The 24,072-nt window shown below is 38.9% G+C and overlaps 1 protein-coding gene across 6 annotated transcripts in view; it reads right to left on the reverse strand.

Annotated features, from left to right (window-relative positions):
• SH3KBP1 (SH3 domain containing kinase binding protein 1) overlaps window positions 1–24,072 on the reverse strand; it is a 221,733-nt gene that overhangs the window by 113,368 nt on the left and 84,293 nt on the right. For all 6 annotated transcript variants that reach the window (XM_041472286.1, XM_041472283.1, XM_041472285.1 and 3 more), the window contains one exon: window positions 17,950–18,073. In XM_041472286.1, the coding sequence (XP_041328220.1) occupies window positions 17,950–18,073 (124 nt within the window). The remainder of the gene's footprint in view (window positions 1–17,949; window positions 18,074–24,072) is intronic.

The following is a 24,072-nucleotide window of genomic DNA, read 5'->3' on the forward strand; positions in this document are numbered from 1 at the left end:
ACCTCACAAAAGATACTTGATATCTTTATGCTGCAAGGAGAGATTGATATAAATATTTTTAAGGTTTTGTGTAATTCAGTATCTTTTGACTTGCAAGACAGATGATGAAGCAAGCAAAATATCTGATAAAGTAGTTGCATCTGAGATGATTCATGCTTTTTTTATTTACAGAAATAGCCGTTTAAGTAACTTATTACTTAAACTTTTTTTCTTGGAGTAAAAAGTGCTCTTAGACCACTTACCTAGTTTTGTCATTCTGTGGTGTTCACAGATGTTCAGTATCTTACAACTCAGTAAGAGAGATGAAGCCTGCACTAAACTGCAATTTAAACAACCTTTTCTAAAGACAAAGAAAGGATTTATACTTTAAAAAGAGTGCACTAAGGTAGGATGGTGACTCTGTAGCAACAGGCTAAAGCAAACACAGCACTGTTTTATATCCTTTTCCAACAGATGAAGTTTAACCCAGAGCTGGAATGACAGCAAATCTGATGACCATTTGGCCTTCACTCTGAGTGCAAACATGCTCTTGTAAATCAATTTGCAATGGATGTGTATGCATGTAAAAGACCTCTGAACTCCACATAACTTAGTGAACAAAGCCAAATTTGTGTGTGGAAACAGGGAGACAGAGGGTCCATCTAACTGCAGACCAACACTGCGCTTCACGGTGACACATTTGCTGGCAGACAAGCACAGAGTGACTCTGCAAACACGGTCCCTTGGTACCTTCACAGTGCACAGGACTGGCAGCCACTTCAGAGCCATCAGCCCTTCAGTTTGCACTTCAGTTAGCACAGAGATACACATAAATGACAAGATGTTCACCAATGTATCTAGCTTTTCTCTTAAAGAGGCAGTACATCAATAATCAATTTTGAGTCAGAATCATTACTTCATATCTTATTCTGTTTCTTGTACTTTAAATGCAAGGTGTTTTCAATGTAGAAACCCACAATGAATACACTGTCATGTTTGTTCTGGGTTGCAAAACTTTCATTGTAACAAATCTTAATATTCTTAAAGTATTCTTTGGCATCTTCAACATAAACTGGGGGGGTGGGGGGGGTGTGGAACTTCCCCATCCCGGAAGGGATTAGTATATTAATGCAAGAATCCCACCTAGTGAATAGTGACTGCAGAGAAACGGTCCCCTACTGAAGCTGAAAACAGACTGCACTGAACTAACCTTGAAAGATTTCATACCATTAAAGAGAAGTGTCCTTTGAAATTCATTCTCACCAAAGATCACAAAGTTCTGCAAGAAGACTATTTGATATATACCACAACAGAAAATCAGTCTTCACATTTCCCCAGCCCAGCTGACTTGCTTGTAACCAAAGGCTGCATCTCAATGAACAAAACAGATTATAGTTCAAATACAGAAGAATAATTTCTCATCAAAAGCCTCATTGAACCAAAGCATTTGTGGAGCAAAATCCTTCCTTAATACAAGAGCTTTTCTAGATTTTGAGATTCAATAGCTGATAAAACAAGAAGAACCAAACATTTACACTATCAGAATACTGTCCTGGCTGCCTATTGTCTTGCATCATTTTTCCTGTGAATTCATAATCTTTAAGAAATCTGTTAACTCAAGCTGGCAAAGAAAGGAATCTCAAGGAGGAGGCAAGAAAATGAATCATTTATCATCTGCCTTCTCTCCTCTGACTGATTCTCTGCTGATTTCAAATAATACAGCAACAACTTCTTTATAAAAGGCATCACTGTTGTCTTCCAATTTTACCTATGTTAAGTTTTTTTCATCTACTCATGTCACCTGTCCTTATTTCCAGGCTGGATTTACCTCTTAGTTACCCTGCACGTATTCACATTTCTCATCACTTCGTTCTTTGGTCTACAGATATGAATCCTCTGTTTTAAATGACTACTGTGCTATGAAAGTGAGAAATAAAGGACTGATAGCACAACCACCCAAGTAAATTTTTGAAGACAGGCAACTGAAAATTAACTTGTTTCAGTGCTGTCCAGCATGGAGCTGTGTGGTGTTAAAAGAAATACACATAAAGCTCCAAAAGCTTCCGTCTTTGAAGTTACCAGTTAAAGGATGCAATGCATTCCTGAGGCCAGCCCAGGACAGCTTCCTGAGCCACCTGTGCTCGAGATGCTCCTTTAAAAGTGAGCACTGGCAAGAGAAGAAGACACTGCAGCAACGTGTCCAATGGCTTGGACCTTTGAGTCTTCTGCATGGGCTAATGGACTCTATGGGCAACATTTACTCCTGGTAACCTTTTCACCTGTGCTGTCACCCTATCCACATACTCCCCTCAGCCTTTCCTGCTACCCTCTTATCTTTTTTTTTTTCTCCAGGCACAATGACATTTTAGTAAATATAGAGTACTAAGTTTCAAGATACTGGCCTGGGACACAGTGTGGCTTCAACCTGCAATAACTTACAACTTGTGCCCTGAGCATTCAAGACTACAAACTCCTGTCTGTATAGTATATTTCTATTTGGTCAGCAACCAGAAAAGTAGGAAAGTAGTGATTTTGATGGACTAGGACTGGACCAGGGTTTCCGGTTAATGAAATATAGCTAACATTTTTCTTAATTTTTGTTGTTTTTGTTTAGGTTTCCTTACTGTGTGGATCAAACACTGGCACAGGTTGCTCAGAGAGTTTGTGGGGTCTCTGTCCTTGGAGATACTCAAAACCCAATTGAACATGATCCTGGGCAACTGGCTCTAGCTGTCCTTGCTTGAGCAGAGGGCTGACCCAGACCTTTTCCAGAGGTGCCCTCCAACCTGAGCTATGCTACCACCCTATTTTAAGGCTATCCTTTAAAATCCTTATGCCCCATGACTCTGTATTATTCCTCTGTCATTAAGGTTCCTTGTCTACAGCTTGATTGCTGAAATCCAACCAAGCTTCTCAGAAGCATTCTCCTTCCTGAGTCAGCCTTTGACAGGTGAAGATACCAAGAGCAGAGTTTATTACTGCAACCAGGTGTGAGCTGTCAGCAAACCCACAGAAACCCCATTTCATATATTTGATGCCTTTCCTTGTTTACAAACCATGTGTTAGTGTAACCCATCCTTCAGCTTGCCAGGCTGAGCCAAACTCCCTTACGATCTTATCTGCAGCAAATGCCACTTGGAATAAGAAAGCAAATACTACAACTGCAACTTTGCAGACTGGCATTTCAATAGGGAGCTGCAGACAGCCTTTCTTTAGCACTTTTCATTCGTCTCTTTCTTCTTAACTATAAGACTTCCACTAAGGTAGCTGAAATAAAAGGTGAAATGAAACCTTCATCATTGTAATAAAAATACTCCAGAACAAATATTTATTTTCATCATCAAAGAGAAATAAGAAAGATAAACTTCATCATTTTTGCTCTTCATTTTATTTTGACAAAGATGACATAAGGTGAGTGAAAAAAAGGATAGTTTTGTCTACCAAGAAATATGTGAAACTTCTATGTACACCTCCATGTTATTAAATTACTTCAACTTTGTATGAAGAACATGACATCCAAAGGCACCCAATAATTCTTTAATGAACAGCAGAATTAGCGAAGCTTGGCAAATCATGTCAGGACCCATCCCCCTATGGGCCACCAATTGTTGGCATCAGTGCATGGCACCAGTTTAGTATCTTGCTGTAAAATTTTAATACCTTCTCTCTGTGAGTTCCCACAGGCAGCTCTTCACAACACTAACTCCTTTTCTCTTCCTTCTGCATGACTACGTAACCCTTACTGTCCCTTGCACAACTGCCTGACTCTTCCTCCTCTCAGCTCAGCCAACAATCTCCAGCCCTCCCCTCACTCAGCTAACCCACTCTTTTATAGCACCCATCCTCACTGGACACAGCTGTGCCTATTAAGGGCAGGGCTGTTCCTGCTCTTTGGTAATTAGTACATCTGCAGCTCCTCAGGGGTGAGGCTGCCTTCAGCATTATCTCTATTCCCCTACAATCCATCTTCCCACAGCACCCAATGCCTTCTAATGACCTCAACCTGCTCCTACCACATCTTTCTCCAGCTTCCACTTGTATCCTACACCTGCACAGCTGGAAAAGTGATAGTAGATGCTGGGACTGCTTCAGAGCAGCACAGGTACTCACTGACTGGCCAGCACAGCTGTGTGGCTTGGCCACTGCCTGTTGCCTCTCAGAACTGAGGTTTTCATTAATTTAGAATCATTAATTCCCCTATACCACTTTCAATTTAAAACAGCTATTGTGTCTCTATAATTATGGAATAATTAATGTTCCTCTACTCTTTTGCCAACTGTCATGCAGAGGGTTCAAAAAAATCAAGAGGAATAGGGCAAATAAACAGATGGTCTTAAAATAAGGATTTGTTCCATTAGGAAATTAGAATAAAATTCCTAGTAGCAAAGGCCTCCAGAATGTCACAGGATAACAGTGTCTTTGCTGTTATGATTTCAAGGACTCTTCTCACATACGCAAACCACTATTTGTGTATTCAGAAAACAACATCAGAGCCTTCATATTGTGAAATGACGTTCATAATAGGTTTCCCACAGGACCTTAACAATTAAGTTTTCATGAAGATATATGGCATTTATGAAGAATCTCTTTATGAAAAATTTGTCTTTTCCTCTTCAAGGACATTGTTAAATTTTTATTTCAACACCAGTTCTGTCTCCCACACTACATTTTTGGATTTGAAAAACAAGAAGAGTGAGAAGAAAATAAAATCCTCATAGTTTTCTATATTGTATCAGTTTTTTTCTATATCTAATCAGTTGTCTGCCTATTGAAAAGAATACCCTTCAGTATAGTAGTGGTTTCTCAGTATTAGGTCCAGTGTTTGCACTGAAAAGCTGAAAATCTAATAAAGCCTTACATACCTTACATAATGAAATAGCTACTAAAGATCTGTCTCCTTTACACTGCAGGCTGCCAGAAAGTGGTCCAGTTCCACAATAAATTTTTTTGGTCCCAAAGATAATGTAGCTTGCATTGTTTCTAAACATTAACTTCACATAACCACTTGAGCAGCGTGTCACTCGCATCAAGCATTGAATTTCACAACACAAATGGTGGGGAAGCCCCAAAACACAGCAAAGGCATAGTTCAAACAAACTCATGGCTACTTCTGGAAATGGTCAGTTCACACTTGTTTACCCAGTTTTTGGCACAGAACTTCCTACAAGCTGACTGCAGAACATGGTTGGGTTTGCAGTCTTTATTATAAAAGCTTGTCTGCCCTGTAATTTCCATAATTCTCAAAACAGCAAACGATGAACAAACTAAACATTCTGTCTCCTATTCAAGGGATCTATTGCCAACCACCTTTCTAGTGATGTTTACTTATCCACTATTTTCAGCTTTTTGCTAGTTTTCAGGGCTTTTAAATTAGGCACTGAAAGGGTTACAGAAGTAACCCTTTCTTAATACACTTAATACACTAATACCAAATGCCAACTCCTAAGCTTTACAGAAATTCAAGTCAAAAACCTCTGCTGCTTTGCTTGCTGCAAGTCCCTCATCCAGTAGCTAACCCAAATTTCCCCACTCCATGATGCATCTGGGCATGTCATACTTGCATGGCTCTTCACTCAATACCCTTTGGCTCTGCCTCTAGGCCACAACCATTTCCACTTATGCCAACGTGCTGTGAGTAGGGATGACTTCATGTCAGTTCTGATCTGTGCAAGGATGAAATTTCCTGCCAAATTAACAAACTCCTGGAATCCAGCTGCACAGCTCTGCTAATTCTATCCAAGGCTGCAATGGCACGCAAGATCCCCTTCTGACCCTGCCACCAAAACTTTCCTTAATCTCTGTCTTTCCTCCCTCCACAGCAGCATTACACAAACTACTTCTCTCCCCAGGTCAAAGCACTTGGCCATCAGCCAAAACTTGCACCAGAACTCGGCCTTAGCATCACATTAACCAAAGTGCTAGAGCTCTCCATGTTGAACCAAGCAATTCCTTCCAGTTTACTGCCCCTTTCATTTTTTGTTCTGTTTTCCTTAGACAGGAGATTTCCACACTTTCCAGATGCCAGGCAAAGCAGGCAGGCTGGCTTCACACCTTTCCAACTTAGTAGCCTTTTTAATGGCAACTATACACCCTTCACTACTTTCTCCTTCTGAATCACAGTCTGCTACAAAACTATTGTCAGTTCTTATGCTGATGCATTTGATCAATAACATTACTTTAATTTGTGAAAGTGCACAAAATGTTCTTTGTGCATTTGAAAGCACGTTATCAGGTTTACTATTTTTCTGGCACTATTGATTTCCAGCTTTTTAGTGTTTTTTTCATACACCACATAGGAAAATACCAATTTGTATAGATATAAAAATGTATGTGTTAGGACTACTGAAGCTGACAGGGCTGTAGAGTACACATTAAGAGACATTCCTTCACGTTAAAATAATTATGGAAGAACAAAACCACAACTGTCTAGGTTTCAAGTGTGTAATGTCTCAACAACATTTTTAGTTTTGCTGGGATAAACACTATCTTTTCCTAAAAATAACTGTTGAGTTCCTCTTGTCTTTTCCATTACTCCTACTACATGAATGAGAAGTTACTTCCTCAAACTTAAAAGCTGTGAATATATAGGCCTCTGGCTCAAGTCAGCTGTGTCAGCAATGAAATCCATCTCCAAAACAGTTCTGTGATTAAAAGACATAGATAGAATTGGCAGGCGAGAAGGCATCTGCATAAGAAGAATTCAGCATGCAACTGCAATGATGGTTTTTCTGGAAAATGACCAATGCTTGTACCTTCCCAACACAAGAGAAAAGTGAAGAGCAATATTCACAATCGAAACTAACAAGAGAGCAATTTTCTTTAGTGGTTGATTTAATTGAATGACTATGAACCAGCTTTCAAAAAGTTTGACAAACCATTACTCTCTCATAGGACTTTTGGAACTATTTTACCTGCAACCAAATAAAAGGCAGTACTACTTATCCTTCTGCTCCTGCAGGTCCTGCAGCACTCCTTACCACCCTGTCAAATCAAGCGCTTGTGAAGCAGTATGAGGAGGTAGGCAAGGAACAGACGTGCTATTAAAAACAAGCTTTTCTCTTGCTAGTTTAATGCTAACCCTGATCATTCTCCTCACCTGGCCCACAATGTAGCCAAATATTTGTACCAGAGCACAGGAAGAACAAAAAAAGGAAAAAGGGCTCTTTTATGGTGGCAATGCAAGCTTAACATCTTCATGAAATTACTGCCTCCGGCTAATATTTACTTTTGTTACTTCTGTTTTCCACTACTCTATTTGCTCAATAACTGCCACACATGTGACTGAATCTTTTGGTTTTCCTAAGGTCATTGGACCTTTTTTTATTAAATAATTTCCTGGAGACTTCCTGACCTCTTCTGAATTCCCAGAAGTGACTGTGACCCTTATAATTTAGGATAACACTATGCTGAGTCAGTAGTCTAACAGAGAATTCCTAGGTCTAAAAAACACCGAGTCTTATGACTGCAGTTGCAAAATGAAGCAAAAATGGCTGACACTGCATCTTGCAGCTTTTGCAGAGCTAGATACCAGACTCTATAGATCAGGGACATCTGGAATCTAACACGAGTCTAACAGAAGCCAGCACAAAGTACATATGGTACTAAATGTGCAGTAATGAAATATGTTAGTACAGAACAGGACAACCAGCTTGGAAATACGAAGTAAATGCCTGAAAGCCTTAAAGTGGTCTTAACAATGGCATCAGGCTTGGACACATCATTAATAAAAATATTAATCATACTGTAATTAAAAAAGATATTAACAAATTGTGTTTTAATTGACAGTATTATGATGAATAGAGTTCATGGGAAGTCAAAATAGTGTGGTATGAATCTGTGAATTGCCACAGTAGCATATTTTCAGTGCTAGGCTGAGCACTCCCTGAGTAGAGAGCTGGTAAAATCTGGTCCCTAGACAAAACAATATCAGAAACAGATTCTGAAGCAGCCAAGTATCTTTTGGGGGAAAGCAGATATATCCTGGTCTGTCACAGTGGTGCGAGAGCTCTCTGGAAGTCTGTGGAACAGAGTGGCAGATTGACAAATACGCAGCCACAGAAGATCCTGCAGTAAGAGCTGAAGTCATGAGGGCCTTCACCAGAGCAGTGCAGCCCAGGCAGAGGACCATGCCAGTGGCACAACACCCTTGCTGACTTCAACAATCATTCCCAGTTAATTTGGGCATCTGCAGGGAGCTGCTTCTCACCACGAGGAACTCTGCCCAGCCTCCACTTCTGTTTCTAAATAAAGTCAGCGCCGAAGTTAGGAAATAACGGCTCTTGCTGTGTGACAGATAATGATAACAGTAATAATCTTTCATATCGCAATCCTGTGCTTGGGGCCAAGAATCAGCCATCAGCCACTTGTCAGCACTTCCACATTTCACTCCCTTGTCAAGCACAACCACCCTACCATTGAGCTTGGAAACTAACCATCATCAGCAACATGCTTTGAATTTTTATAGAGGATGATTCTACAAATTAACTGCACGAAAGGAAGAGGCACAAACATGTATTTATAATTGAAAAGGGAATGCAAAAAGATATATAATAGGAACTAATGCAAATGACTGATGCTTCTTAATGTGAAATTACATTAGAAAACAGTGACATAACCATAAAAAACAGGGTAAATGGTACTATACATCACAACACATGACTAATAACAGCACAAGGTCCCATGCTGTGTGCACCTTGATAATGGTAGAGTAGATGGTAAAGAAAAAAATTCTAAAATAATATAAAAATTGTATGCAGTACTCAATGAATAAAATTTGGGAAACTCCATACTAGTGGAAACAAGAAATATACCTTTGCAGGCAAACTGTCTTATAATTCAAGTTACTGCACCTACATAATACAGGAATTCGAAAACTGAAGTAATAAATAAATAGCCTAATAAATAGCTAAAACTGAATGCCTAATAAATAGATAAAAATGCCATCTTACTCAGGATAATCCAGGTCATGCATTGTTAGCACTGTCTGATACTGCCATGTGTTTTTCAAATTTAGTTATAGCAAAGTAAATTTTCCTAATTTCAGGGGCTTTTAACCCAATGAACTGGAATATTTCACACAGTGTGTGAAAAATAATTAAAATGAATGCAGTAACAAGCTTATTTCAGGCATGGTGCTTTATCAGAAGACGGGTTTTGAGCGTGTATCAATTCCTGAAAGTAAAATATTTCATAGAATCTATCATAAAAGAGCCCAAATGGGGTGCCTTATGGGCATTGCTTTCATAGAGTTTATTGTCACTTGCAGAGAACAGCAAAGCTTTGCTTAAACCACTCTAGAGAGCGCATGTATGCACATAGGAAAGGGAGCAGGGCAAAAGCAGAGCTGAAAAATACCTCTGCAAAATGCACTCAGAGTTAAAGCCCCTCCCCAGACACACACTGCTGTCCAAACCCCCACAAGAAGCTGGCTCAGAGGTTCCAGGACAGCATAATTCGGAGCAGAACTCTGCCCAGCTCTCCTAAACCACCCAAACAGTGATGCTCCTTCCTACCAGCAGCCATAGTTCCTTTTTGCTATGTACATTCTAGCCACTTTCTGCAGAAGTTTGTTCCAACTTGGGTTTGAAAACACCATTCCATCAGAAGAGGAAGGTCTTGAATAATAATTGTAGTTTCCTGCTGGTCCAAGTAGACAGAAATCAATAGGTTTCCTATACTGAAGTGACTCAACAGCAGCAGAATAAGTCACTTGATGCAATGCAGACAGCACAAGTATGGCGCTTTTTAAAAAAAAAATTACAAAGGCATATGTTTGCATTAAACTTTCACCTACATCCAAAAAATCTTTTTTATGGGGGGACTTAATGGATTAAAAAAGAAATTCTAATATCAGTCATTTACCCAAATTATTTAGGCCTTCAATTCATGTTGCATGACACCGCAATTTGAAGGAGACCCAAGGAAGCTGTTGACAGGCTCTGCTTCTCATCTACAACCCCAGAAATCATTCAGAGGATTTTATGGTTGTCCAGGAGCCAGAAACCTTCAACTACCTCAGGATGCTGATTAGTGCTGTAACTTACATAGCACAGCTTACTCTTATCTGCAAGCCATGGGGGAAGGATGTAAACAGCTGCACAGCCCCAGCTCCAGTCCACAGGAAAGGCTAACACCAGTTCCCTGTCTCCTCAAAATCAACACAGCACCATCCCAGCTCCCACCCCATCAAGCAAAGGTAAAGGAACTCTGAACTTAAGACCTGCCTGTCAGTGTGCTTGCAGATTTACAGGGGCATATTTAACTTAGCAGTTACAAATTCGTCATGATAACTGAAGGAACAACAACAAAAAAGTGTTACTGACCTAGTTTAAAGTACACCTGCAAAGTTTCAGAGCTCGCACAAAATATATTAACCCAAATATATTAACTTGCACAGTTAAAGTATATTATCTTGGCCCCAAACTTCAGTCCAGATAGAGTTGTGTTCTGTATTCCACAACAGTATCTCTGCATTTTTCCTCTGCTTTCATTGTCTCTACCACAGAATAAGAAGTCCAGTTCTCCCCATCACAGCTGCCAGATGTGTCTTGGCACTGGGAAATATACAGAGATCCCAAAGTCTTGCTCCAAGGCTCAGCATCTGTTGAACCACCCTGTTCATCTTCTGTTATTCCTTAATGACAAGTGAGAAGGAACAGGGGAGAAAGGTTGATCTGCTAAGTTTCAAATCAAGTTAGCCATGTTTTTCTCAAAAATCCCACACCACCCAGATGAAAGGCTAAAGGAGACAGACACAGACAGCTCAAGGTCAGGGACGGACCTCAAGGGCAGCAAGGCCTTGCTGGGTGCCAAGTGACTTATCCAGCAGCACTGACAGGGACAGAACTGCTGGCTGCAGGGAGACATTTCTCTGCAGAACCTCGTGGAAAAATCAACAGCCATTTTTGTGGTGGGCAAAGGTAGTTTTTGAGAAAGAGGAGGTTTCATTGCTGTTGTTACTTCAACAACCAGCATATTTTATTGGGTTTTTCATTCTTTAAAGGAGATTTCAATATAAATTTGAATACAAAAACATTTTGCACCTGAGTCTGACAACACATTTGCTTTTGACTAGCACCTTGTGGACAGTTATCACATATTGTGATAAAAGTGAGCTTGCAAATGGCTCGTACAAATGATAAATTATATTCCTGAAAATTTTATACTTCAGGCATGTAAAATGTATTGCAAAGCTTTTAGAAATGAAAAAAATCCTTTAACTGATCAGACAAAAATTTTTCAGTGTCCATGAAAAAGAAGCTGCCACTCTCTAAACTGTTCCTCAACAGCATTTTTGCAGCATTTTTGAGTATGTGCATAAACATAAATTACTTGCAAAAATACTTTCTTCTCCTTATTCTCTTCTTCTTATTCTTTCCACATGCCCTGTAGCCCAGTTCCACCACTTCACTTGTTCCCTCTCACTCTCTTCCTTAAAAATTCACTTGCCTCTGATTTTTCACTGATACAAATATAATTCTGGGTCTAGCTTAAATAAAAATAACCAACAAAGTAAATGATGCCCACATCTGTTTCCATAACTACCACCCACTGTTTCATCTGGAAGCTGCTGAGAATGCTCATCAGTGACTGCTCTCCCATATCTCTTTAGGCTCCATATGAAAAGGTCTTCTACTTCTTCTCTGTCCTGTCCAGCACCCAACAGGAAAAAATTAAATTCTAAATCATTGTCCCAACTTTCGCCATAGCAACCTCCCAGTTTCCAGATAAAGATTCAGATCTAAATATTTTATTAAATAAGTGTGCTCTGTCTGCAAGAATCCTGAAAACAGCCTGCTAGCAATTGCCTAAATATGGCATCTTCTCTTGCATGACTCTTTTTTTTTTTAATTATCTCTTACCTTGTTTAATACATAATAGATACACACAGAGATGTATATATAGTCAGCTCCTTGATGCAGTGACTGTGTTTTTGTTTAGTGTTTCCCAGCATGGTTCATAAATGGCATTCCTAGTGCTAAATATATGACACACAAGAGAGCCACTGAGGCAAAGAGATGCCCAGAGGATAGAATTAACCTGGAATTTCACTTCAAACCCAGAGTGACTTCTTGTTTCTATAGGCTGTTCCTGCACAGAGCCTCATGATACTAGCATGCCACACCAGTGGATGAATCCAACCATGCAAGATTGCAAAAACTAAGTCAGGGCTCAGCATTCATGCATTTTGAAGACTACAAGAAAGAAGTAATTGAAAAGAAAGGGTAAGCAATTAGGATTTAAAAAAAAGATGGGGGGCACTGCACAGTAAATAACAAGAAAATAAATTATTTCCTGGAAAAAGATACTGGAAACTGGATAAATTATGAAACTTTAACTGAACACCAGGGTAGCAAGTGACCATAACACAGGAAAAGAAATTTAGATTTTATGTATCTCAAGTCATTATTTAAATTGAACTCATAAACAAGATGTGTTTGAAAAGAATGAGTGAGCACCCATTCCACTCTTGCCAAGACAGCACTGAGATTTTCCTCCAGACAAAAAAAAAATCATGTCAATGTCACAACCACATGTCCAGCACAGACTGGTGTCTTTTCCTGCCTCTCTCAACTGAAAGCATTGACTTCCAGGGCAGTGTAGCCTACCTAAATACTGGGATAATTTTCACCCTTATTTTCAAAAAACAGTACTTTTACAGGAAATGTGTATTATTTGAGACACTACATATGTATATGCAGATATGGTATTTAAACTCAAAGAATAAATATTTTGCACATTCAAGTTTCCTGTGCCATTAATTTTTTATGTATCATTTTGGGTTGGTGTCATATGTTGCATGCATATTTTAACCTTAATAGGCTGAGCAGTATGTTCTTGTGCATATTTGTGTAAACTGTGTACTGATTATACACCAATTAGCTGATCTTAAAAATGAAAGGGATTTTTTTCCCTGCTAGCAATAATTTCTCTGAAGCTGGCAGTATTTGCAAGGGAGCACCAAAGCCTGTCTGTGGAGAGGGCCTGAATGTGTAAACAGCAGAAGCATAATCCAACAAAAGAAAGATCAATGCCTACAAACTTACTGTGTTAGAAAGGAAAACCAAAGCTGAGCATACTGAGGGTCAGACACCTCATCAAGCACGATGAAGGCAGCCACTTGCACTTCTTGGTAGTAAAATATTTTATGAAAAAGATTTTGAAGTTTGCCTTTCTGTTGAAAAATATTACCAGAACCATAGCTTACATAGATTATTTAATATAAGATTGAGTCAACACATTCATATGCTGAGAAGCCAACAGCCTCTGTTTCTAATAAATGGGATGCCTTTTTATATCCAAATAATAAGAAAAAAACTATCAAACAAAAGGATGAAGCATTTTTCTTGCAAAATACTTTTCCCATTTCTCTAATTTACAAAAATGGACTTAAATCTCAGTTTTGCATATAACAGACTTGTTACTTATTCCTAAATTAAACCTATTATATCATCAAATCTATTTACACAAAACTTCTCTTTTAGCACTGCATGCAAATGCTCTCTATTATTTAAATGTAGGCTGGAAGGTAAATTAAATAATTCTCCAGAGAACTAGAAAAAACTTTCCTTGCTTTCAGTATTTGGCTTTGATTAAGGGCATGTAACACGTGATAAACTGTTCCAGATTTGCTGGCTCAATGCAGCCTGCAATTACAGTTTATAGAAAACAAATATATCTGACAAGGCAATGTATCTTTGCCTCAAATACATTTACTCCTATAACAATTGTTGTTAGTTTACTCACAAAATACAGCCTATCAGTTCCAGTTTTGCAACTTGACCTAAGGTACTGGGCTTTTGTTCCCAGACACACAAAACAGCACAATTAATAATATACTTAAAAATAGGATACTCAACAATCAGAGCAAAACTAGTCTAAAATAAATGATAGCCATTTAACACTTAAAGCTTATTGAAGGCAAGTTTCCATTATGTCCCTTTATACCTGAATGAAGATCATAGTGAATTTATGACAGATCTGAAACAGTTGCACAACTTTGGATCTTGGTTTAGATTTTGAAAGTTAACTTAGAAGAGATGGAATTTCACCATGTTTGAAAACATTTAAAGGAAAAAAATATATCTTTCAGTGGTTTTCTATTCCAAGACCTGGGTGTAATTTTCTTATGTTATTAAATAATTGCAACAATAGCAAAATTTTTGCTTTTTTCAAACAATCTGAAAATGTTCTCAGAGAAGAAAAGGCTTTCCCACCCTGCTCTTACTGAAGTGCAACAATGCCAATTCTAAATAGAAAAAAAGCTAATTTTTAATATATATATATTTTTAAATGTCACCTTTATAAAAGCTTTAGAACAATAGTACTATATGCCAACAAAAAAATCTGAACCAGGGAAAAGTTACACTCAAAGACCCACTCATGGTGAGGAAAGGATTTTTTTGACTTATGAACTATAGGAAGAAGCAAAAGAAAAATCCCTCCCGGTTTCTGGCAATGAATATGCAAGCCAACCAACATCTGACATTCCTACAGCCTCAGACAGGTGCCTCAGTGCCACAGCCTTTTTCCCTAGAAAAGGGAATAGACAGGGCTGACTCTGCAGCACCTGAAGCACCCATCAAACCAGCCCAGAGCTGCTGCATCCCTGGGAAGAGCCAGGGAAAGCACAAGACCACCATGCTTCCCCAACCCCATCCCCACACTCCAGAAAATGGCCCTTTCCTGAGCCTTTCAGAGGTGAGGAATTAACACATTGCAGTCCTAAATTAAAATGCTCACTTTCCTGGGTGTTAATTGGCATCACTACCGTGCTGGAACAGATCTCAAGATCTTAATGAGGCAGGTATAAACCAGATTTTGCCAATAGGCACCCTAAGGCAGAGACACCTGAAATACTCATAAATCTGGATATGTCACTGCAATACATCAGAAATAATTAAGCCTTGCCTATCTGAAAAATCCATACATATTAAAATGCCTGACCTAGGAAGATAAGTGTGCAATTTGGCCAACAGTTTAGTGATTTAGCAATAGTTCCATAGCATTTCCTAAATTATGTTCACCACAGCAGTGGTCACTACTGTTTGTTTCCATTAGGTCACTAATATCTGTGGTCAACAAGAAACATTAAAGGATGAGACATATTCTGGTTTTACTGCCCACAGTGAAAAGCAGAAAAAATCAAATCCATCCTTCTCCTCTTGGCGTTTGTAATAAAAACCTGAGTGATTCACACATGATGACATACAACCAGTTGTAACCCTCACTATGCAATGGAAGTAATAACCCAGGTAGGCTACTGCTGATGGGGTTACACCAACTTTAATTTGTTCCTATGCTACACATGTAATCCATCACCCATTAATGTTGTGGTTTAACCCCAGTCAGCAAATAAATATTATGCAGCCACTTATTTCAATTTACACTGATTTTATTATTAGAACTCCTAATTTCAATACAGTACTTAGAAATAATTAGCGTGAAAAGACCAGGATATAAAGTTGGATCTTAAATACTTTTTTAGCTGAGAAATTCATCATTTTCCTCTTAGTTACGTAGATGTTTCTTACAAATAACTTAGTTATTTTCCTTGAATACCACTGTTGGACACTGGTCAATATTTCTCAAGGAAAAACTCTCCACAAGCCAGAAGCCCAAGAGGCCAAGATTCCTCTCCTCAAAATGTAAATGCTTGCTAAAGTGCTGACACTTAAATCAGGCCAACCAAGTTAAGTAGTAAAACTACACAATATAATACCACAGCAGTACAATAGCACTTATTATTATCATCTTGGTAATAAAAACAATGCAGCAGCACAGAATGCTTCACTCCCACATCACTGGATCTGCTCTGAAGTTGCAAGCAGCAGGATTACACTGCCCAAGCAAATAAATAATACTGCCTACCACTTTCACCGCTGGTTAAAGACCTTTAGATGCACCCCTGTCCTCCCCACTTCCTAACAACAAAGAGAACACAAGAAAACAAACCAACCAATGAACCAAACACAAACACCCTGTCCCCTTTTTCATGTCTTTCAGGTCACATTCTGTGATCAGTAAACAGATTGAGTTAGGATTTAATAAAAATCCCAGGACAAGAACACTTGAAAAAAGTAACACCCATGGCATTTAGGGCTCCCTCTTCAGTACAACATGGCAACACTTTCCACAAGGAGATTGGCCACATAGATCTTAGAAAACTCTTTCTGAACTCAGCAGAAACTATTTGCTCAACTGTCCACGCTTAAACAAGGCTACAGTGGCACCATACTCAAACTGTTCCCAGGAAAAATGAGGGGAAGCTCTCTTGCCTTGTGCCCCGTGCATCTTCGGCTGCGGTGCCCGATCTTGGCCTCCTGCACCTGCTTTTTCTGCAGCAACAGAAACGGCCGTGGAGAAGCAGCCAACATGAACAGTGCACCAACCCTGACACAATGTACAGGTGGCCATGAGAAACGCAATCCCCACCAACCAAGTCCAATGAAATAACATCCTAATATGAAATCTGATACTTCCAAACCTAACCCCTGCCTCAGCTTACAGATCTTCATGTCAGACTTTGCTTTTCTCATCTCAGTAAATATGAGGTTTCGTATTCTTCAGCTAGGGACAGAAAAATCTTTCTCTCCTGAATTCTTTAAAGCTTCTAGCCAGAGGGAAGAAAAAGGAGGAGAAAGTGTTCTAAGAACCATATTTGGAGTTCTATCCCCTTGTGACTGAAACAAATCTCTGTATCTGCCACAGCTATTAGCCTTCTCCAAATAGCAGCAGAAGCAATATGGAACAAACTTGGTCCCTAGATAATTTCCCAACTACTCATATGGTTCTGTATAGCAGCCATGAAAAATAATAATTCTTAGTAATTTAATTCTGCTGTTGCTTGAAAAACTTATGACCCAGAGCAGAAATTTTGGACGTGTTTCTAGATTCAAGACAACATTGCAAGCTCAAAAGACAAAGTTTTCTGAGTTTTCTTTCCAATCTTTTCTTTCAGAGGATATCAATCCTTGCAAAAGAGGTAGAGATTAATCTGCTTTACATTTTAAAGGAAGTAATACATTTTGCAAAAATTATTAATTCTTCTTCACTTGCAGTTGTAAACCTTAAGTATAAGACCTCTACTGAAACTGCAGCTCAAATAAAACACTAGCTGATAAAACATAACAGGAAATGTCCATAACAGTCCTAAAAGTCTAGCAGACACACTAAAATGGAAATTACATTACAGCAATGATTAATGACAGCAGATTATTCTGGATAAGACAGCAAGCAAGAAACTGTTGAGTGAATCCTCCAGAAAAGATTACAGCACATCTCTTGCACAGACCCAACAAACAAACAGGAGACTAAAGATAACCTGAAGAAAAATCCAGGTTTTATATTTCCAATTTTTTGTTTTGTTCTAATAGTTCTGAAAGAAGGGCAGGGAGCTAGGGAATGCCACAGAAAATTTGGAGGCTTTCATTTTGGCCACCCAAAACCCTACATAGGAATCTGCATTGGGAGTCAAGCCAGACATGAAGAGCACACACACATTCCAGTGTCAAATGAAAGACAGTGAAAGACACTTCCCAAGAAACTAATGCATTAAGTTGTATTTTTTTCACCTTTTTTTCCCTTTTTTAGAGCTCTCTGTCCCAGATAAAGCATGAATATGTGAATGTAGACTGACATCCCTGTGCAAAACCCTCCATATATGCAAGCTGCCACTTCCTTTCTTTAATAAGCTTTAGCAATCTCCTCATACAACTTCCCTTAATTAAATGTATGGAGGAGGGATTTCCTTAAAAAGAAAGGGATGTCTGTGCAAATTAATGTGGAAATATTAGACGTGCATCCATATATGCCAGTCCAAGAGGACAAAGATTTTTTTTTCTATTATTATTCCTCCTATGTCTTCTCAGTTAAATAGATTCTAGCTTTATTTTTAGAAACAAGGAAGGTTTACATTTGGTTCTTTGGAGGGCCTGAATTTAATATGCATTTAATGTCCATATACTATACCTTTTTTGTTGGTTCTAATAATTGTCTCAGACAACAGTAAAGGGCTTCCATTGGAAACTTCATTTATAGGCTTCTCTGGTGGTTTGTTGGCAGTATTTTCTTTCTTCATGTCTTTCTTTATTTCCTGCAGAAGACAGGGAAAAGAAAAAAGAACCCAGCTTAAAAAAGCTTAAAAAAGGTATTACAAAATATTCTGAATCTCAAGCTCCCAAGATTTCTTAAAACTTCTATGTGCACATCTCTGCCTGCTCTAGTGTTACCACAAAGACTCTTAAAAAGTTGAAATGCCACAAAAAGAAAGCAATTTTCAGTAACCTTTTCCAATGGGCACTACTGTTTTTCTTTTTCAAATAACTCCTTATGTATGCGTGAAAATGGTAGGATAGTTTTAAAAATCTCTTAGTAAAGATCACCAAAGCTGAAAAGTGTGAGGGGGTAAAAAAACAGATGTTTCAGTTTATCAAGCAGTGAGCTGTACATCTGATACACAGGGCAGAACCAGTACAGTGCTCCTGATGTAAAGGCAGCTTAGTCTGCTTCCCCTCCAATGAGACCACAGAAACAACCACCATGGCAGGAAAAAAACTATTAACTAGGAAAATATGACAAATGTTACCATAACTGGCAGATGCACATAGTGAGACTGCTGTCAGAGCTGTTGCTAACACTGACACATTTTGCTGCTCACTACCTTTTAAGGGGATTGACAATATATATCGAAAAAATATATGGTGGGGGTTTCATGAAAGTAAATCCACAGAAAACAGCTTCACAGTTACTGCTAGAGATGCACAGTACCCTCTCTATCAGCTTCTTAGGCACACTTTAAAAGCCTAACTGTGTTGTTGTCCATACCCATTTTGACAAAGCATCCAAAATATCATCCCCTTTCATGTATCTTATATTGAAATTCCACTGAAGAAAACAAAAAGCATTACCTCCACTTTCTAGACAGGTAACTGACACACTACAAAGGCTGAACCATTTGCTTACAATCACATCCCAAAATATAAAGGAAAAAAAAGAGTTTTGGCTCCAAGCTTTGTCCTAGAGCCATAGAGCCACTCAGGCTGAGAAAGAACTCAGAAGGTCCCTACTCAATTCAGTTCAAAGCAGGGTCACCTGTGAATGGAGGTGACCAGGCTGTTCAAGGCTGTTTGAGCAGCTGGGTTTTGAAAACATCAAAGGACAGAGGCTGCAGAAGCCCACTGCTTGACTGACTTTATAGTGACAAAGATTTTCCTTATACCTTGCCTGGAACTTTCTTCTCAAGTCCCATCTGCTCTCTCCTGTCCTGCCCACCAGGCATCACTGTGAAGGGTGTGTCTCTATCTCCTGGATAACAATTTTTATGTAGGAAGTCCCCCCAAAACCCTGTTTTCAGGCTGAACAAGCCCACATCTCCTTAGCATCTCCTTAGGGAACAGGTGCTCCAGCTTCCACAGGCAGAGAACTTGCTTCAGCTCATCAATATCTTCCCTTTATGCAAAATTCTCATCTCATCCACAAAATGGGATGCTGTATTCTGGATGTGAATTTATGAGTGCCAGGTAAAGAAGGATTTCCACTTCCCTCAATCTGCAGGCTATTAATGCAGCTCAGGATGCTGTTCACTGTGTTGATGCCAGGGTACAAGACTGGCACGTGTTTATGTTGCTGCCCACCAGGACACACAGGTCCTTTTCAGCAGAGTTGCTCCCAAATTTATCAGGTCCCATTCTGCAGATCTCCCACCATTCCTCCTTCCCAGGGCAAGAACTGGTATTTGTCCTTGCTGGATTCCACAATGTTCCTGTCTGGGGCCCTCTGAAGAGCAGCCCTGCCTTCAAGCATGTCAGCTGCTCCCCCAGTTTGATATCATCTGCAAATTTGATGAGATCTACATTAAACAGGCATCAGAGACATGTGATGGCTTTGGATGAGCTCTTCCCATTACAAAAACCTCTACCTCTCCTGCTCTCTTTCACCTCTCTTACATTCACTGCCCTCTTCTACAAACCAGTGCAGGATCAACTTCCACCACCCCATAGCATTGTACATACACAGAAAATACTGTGGGTCTTATTTAGATTTTCAGCATATCAGACATGAGCACTAAAGCACAGAAAACACATTTTTATTTGAAGTTTCTGAAGTTGTCATCTGTGAACAGCATCAAGCAAAGGAAGAATTTTTAAGTTATTGTCTGTAAGATGCACCTTAAACCTGAATCTCATTTTTTTTAACCTTTTATTTCCCCAAACCAATTGTTATTTCAAAGCTGACTTATTAGCTATACACATTAATACAGTTTCCTACATCTGCCCAAAGCATTTTCTGTGTATCAGTACATTAGCAGAGATAAAACTTTTATAAATTACTGCTTAAGGAAGGTACAGTAAATACTTTATATACTGCCATCACACTGGTAAAACAGTATCTAAAAGACAGTTCCTCAGAATAGTCATAATAACTGAAATAACAAATGTGAATGTGTGTATGAATGGTGTGTGATATCTGTGTGATAGATGCTGCTGCTGCTAGAAGAAATATTGTGCATAGTTCTGGTAAAAAAAGTGAACCATGTGAGAATTTAAGAACACTGTATGCATTTAGAAGAATGTATCACTTCTAAAAGAAGTGAACTAGACTTAACATGTACATTATTCCACAAGCTTCTTTTTCACAGCTTTAAAAATTAAAATGTGTAATAAATTACTTCACCCAAAGCTTTACATCTATTTTGCAGCTAGGTGACAAATTCACTGTGTATTAAAAAATTATCTGCCATTTAAACAGAATTTGTGAGTCAAACAGCATTCTCACGTGAACAAGATCACAAGACAACATCCTACAGAAGACCCCATCTTGCCCGAACTTACTTCCTGTGTGTCATTACTGTGTACAGCAGTACAATATTTTTTAACTGTAAAAATCCTTTTTCAACTTCAAAACTGACAGAGAAAATTGTCTGCTGTAACAGTAAACAATGCTGTACCCTTTAGTCTCCAGATGAATGACACTGGTGCCTTTGCTGCTGCTGACAGCTTTTTGAGAAAGCCTTGTTTGGCTCCTGAAAAAAAGCAAGAGAATACAAGAGAACTCCCAAACACTGGCATTTGTTTGTAGGGTGGGGAGTCTTGCACTTCCTTCTCATCCACTATTTGTGGAAAGAAGAAAGACACATGCCATGTCCACATGCCGAAATTCACACAGAAGGTTTGGCACCTTGCAGTCACCAAAACTGTCCAAAGACTTCTTTTTTTTGTGTGCCTTTTTAACACTTGAGCTACTTTTCATTGCTGTTACCTTTGATGCTCATGAGAAGGGCCATAATCTTTCATAGCTACTGCCTAGAGTAACATGACATGATCAACCCCAGCAACCTAAAGTTACAGACCCTGGAGGGAATTGAAAGTGGAGAATTGTCTAAATAATGAAACAGAAATCAAGATCAATCCAGCCCTACTAAGCTAAAATCTTATCAGAAGCATATTCATACTTAGCAATACCCTATGGGAAGCCCATACCTAAGTGGCTTAGGACGCATTCTGCATTAAGCAATGCCAGCTTTAAGACCTTTGCACATCTTTTCAATTCCTGGTCTTAGTCTATAGCATAAGACTAAAAACTTATATACAAAACCTAACAAATGCCCCAGCCTCCTGCAGCCTCACCACTGCAGCCTGCAGCAAACACTAGTGTTGGTATTACAGCCTCTCTCCTCTCTCTAGTATGTTGCTCCTGCCTCCTTGCTGTCTTCTCTTCTGTAGTGCTCACCCTTGGGGAATTCAGGATTTTAGAAGTTTTCTTCAGCTGTAGCTCAAACACAGCCAGGCACCCTTATCCTCAGGCCAAAGGGACCCTTGGTGTTATTAAATTCAGAAATATTGACATAACCCTTTACATCTATCCTCACTCAAACCTGCTGTAAAAAAATAGATTATTACTCTAAAATACCATAATGCCTTACTCAAAATTGCATTTTTTCTTGAAAAATGAAGTGAAAACATACACAAACAACTCTGGCGAAAGAAATATACCAAGTAACTTTATTTTTTTTTTTTAAAGCTCAATTTATTTTACTGCAAAAGGTATACGGAACATGACTACCTGGCATATTTGGTAAATGAACTACAATGGCCCTAAAAGCTTGGTGCTTTATCAGTAATAGTTATAGAAATCTCTCTGTGTAACCCCGTCCTTCCAGATCTGCAAGGAGTTGAATCCTACCACATGAGGAAAGAGTAAGCAAATGAGCTTGCAAACCCATGCATATCAAAGGAGGCTTGTGGGAACTTTCCCCAGTGTATGACAAAATCTATTTTCAGTTCTGATTTCAAGTTGAAGTTTGCAGATATTTTTTTTTAAGAAGAAATTCCATGTACACAAACAAGTAGGAAGCAAACTTCCAGTTAGAATAGAATTCTTCAATCTGCCATAAATAGTTCAAGAACAGCTGAATTTAAATTCTAAAGAAGGATGAACAGAAACTAATAGTTCAGTTTCAAGTTCAGGAACTGCTGTGTCTTGAAAAAGAAGCTTGTGTAATAAAGGAGAAACTAGACAGGTAAGATATTGGACTACACAGTTTTGCCCAAAAATACTGGGAAAATATCAACCTGCCATCTGCCCAGCAAGGACTTCAGTGCACCTCCTGACCAAGACTTTTGCACTGGTTTCTGGTTTTATTTTGACTACAGCAGACATATTCACACCCTGATCAGATACAATCACCACTCACTGTGGGCCAATCTGCCCTTGAGTGGAACAGGGTGGGAGGACTGGTACAGCCGGGCATCTGTGCCATGCTGAGTCTCCTCCAAGGGACACGGTGTGAGAACCTTCACCAGCAATCCCTGTGGTGACAATATCTGGAACAGGCTTGACAACCTTGACAGCCTCTCCCAGAATAAAGTTCACAAGACAGATGTCAATGGAAGCCCCACAAAGAGCCTCAGGAGAAGGAGCTCAGAGGGATCCTGAGTGCAGTGCTTGGCTCTTTACCTCTCAGTTCCTGTGAGATGTTTCTGCAGAATGAGCAGCTGTCTCACTCACACAACCCATTTGGAAAGAGGTAGGCTTTCACAGTGCTAACAGCTTCAAAAATATCTCTAAACCTAATCTGTGGGACTATTTGGTTCTTGGTTTTGGAGCACTGCCCGGTATAAATTTCATGGATCTAAATGATGCACTTCTTTCCTAGCCCACACAGAGGTAACTGCAGGTTCAGGTCAATAGCAGATCATTTTAAAGAGGCTATACCTCAGGAACCAAATCCTTAAGTAAGTAACCTTGCATTTCAAACACTAAACCTAAAAGATGCTCTCTTGATGTCAGAAATTTTAAGACAGCTTCCACCTCCTGTCTACGTGGGTTTCAGTGTGATTCCAATACGATGAGCAGTTCTTACTCGGAAGAAGCATCCTCAATCTGAGAAATACTGAAAGAAAGTAATCGTGAACTTTAAAAATAAACTAAGCTTCATTCCACGAAATATTACGATTTCAAAGATATTATGGGGGCATAAAGGCCCTTAAAATTTGTACACCCTTCTAATACATAAAAAAATACTATTTTTTTGTAACTAGGCTTTAATCATACTGCATAGATACCAACATCCAAATCACTGTGAAAAGATTATTTTCTTCTAGCAAACTTTGAAATATATTTTCTCCAAAGAAACACGAAATCCTAAACAATACCTGAGCTGTTTTTATTTGGATCTTCTCTAATCCTATCCTACATCAGTATAAGCCACAGGAAATTTGAAAGATGTTATCCCTAAGCTCATCAGCTTTACAAAGTGACAAAACTTCAAATAACAACAAATTACATAGTGTGATGAAAGTCCATCACATAGGAAAATACAATGTATTCAAGTATACCTGCACCCTATTAAATGGCTATTTCAACATATAAAATTTATAAATTAAAATTTATAAATTAAGCATCTTATCTTTTGTAAGTAAAAAACTATTACTCATTGAAATGACACATGCTTTGTCATTCTGAAGAGAAGCAAAAAGAACAGTTAACAGCTTTCAAAGTGAAAACATAGTTTTTCTACTGCTCTTAGCAAGACCTAGCTTTCTTTCTCAGAATTGAATCATTTATTACATTTCAAGGAACAAGTTTCCTCTA

This window comes from Pyrgilauda ruficollis, unplaced genomic scaffold (genome assembly GCF_017590135.1).
Source record: "Pyrgilauda ruficollis isolate IOZ18807 unplaced genomic scaffold, ASM1759013v1 scaffold29, whole genome shotgun sequence".
Classification (NCBI taxonomy): Eukaryota; Metazoa; Chordata; class Aves; order Passeriformes; family Passeridae; genus Pyrgilauda; species Pyrgilauda ruficollis.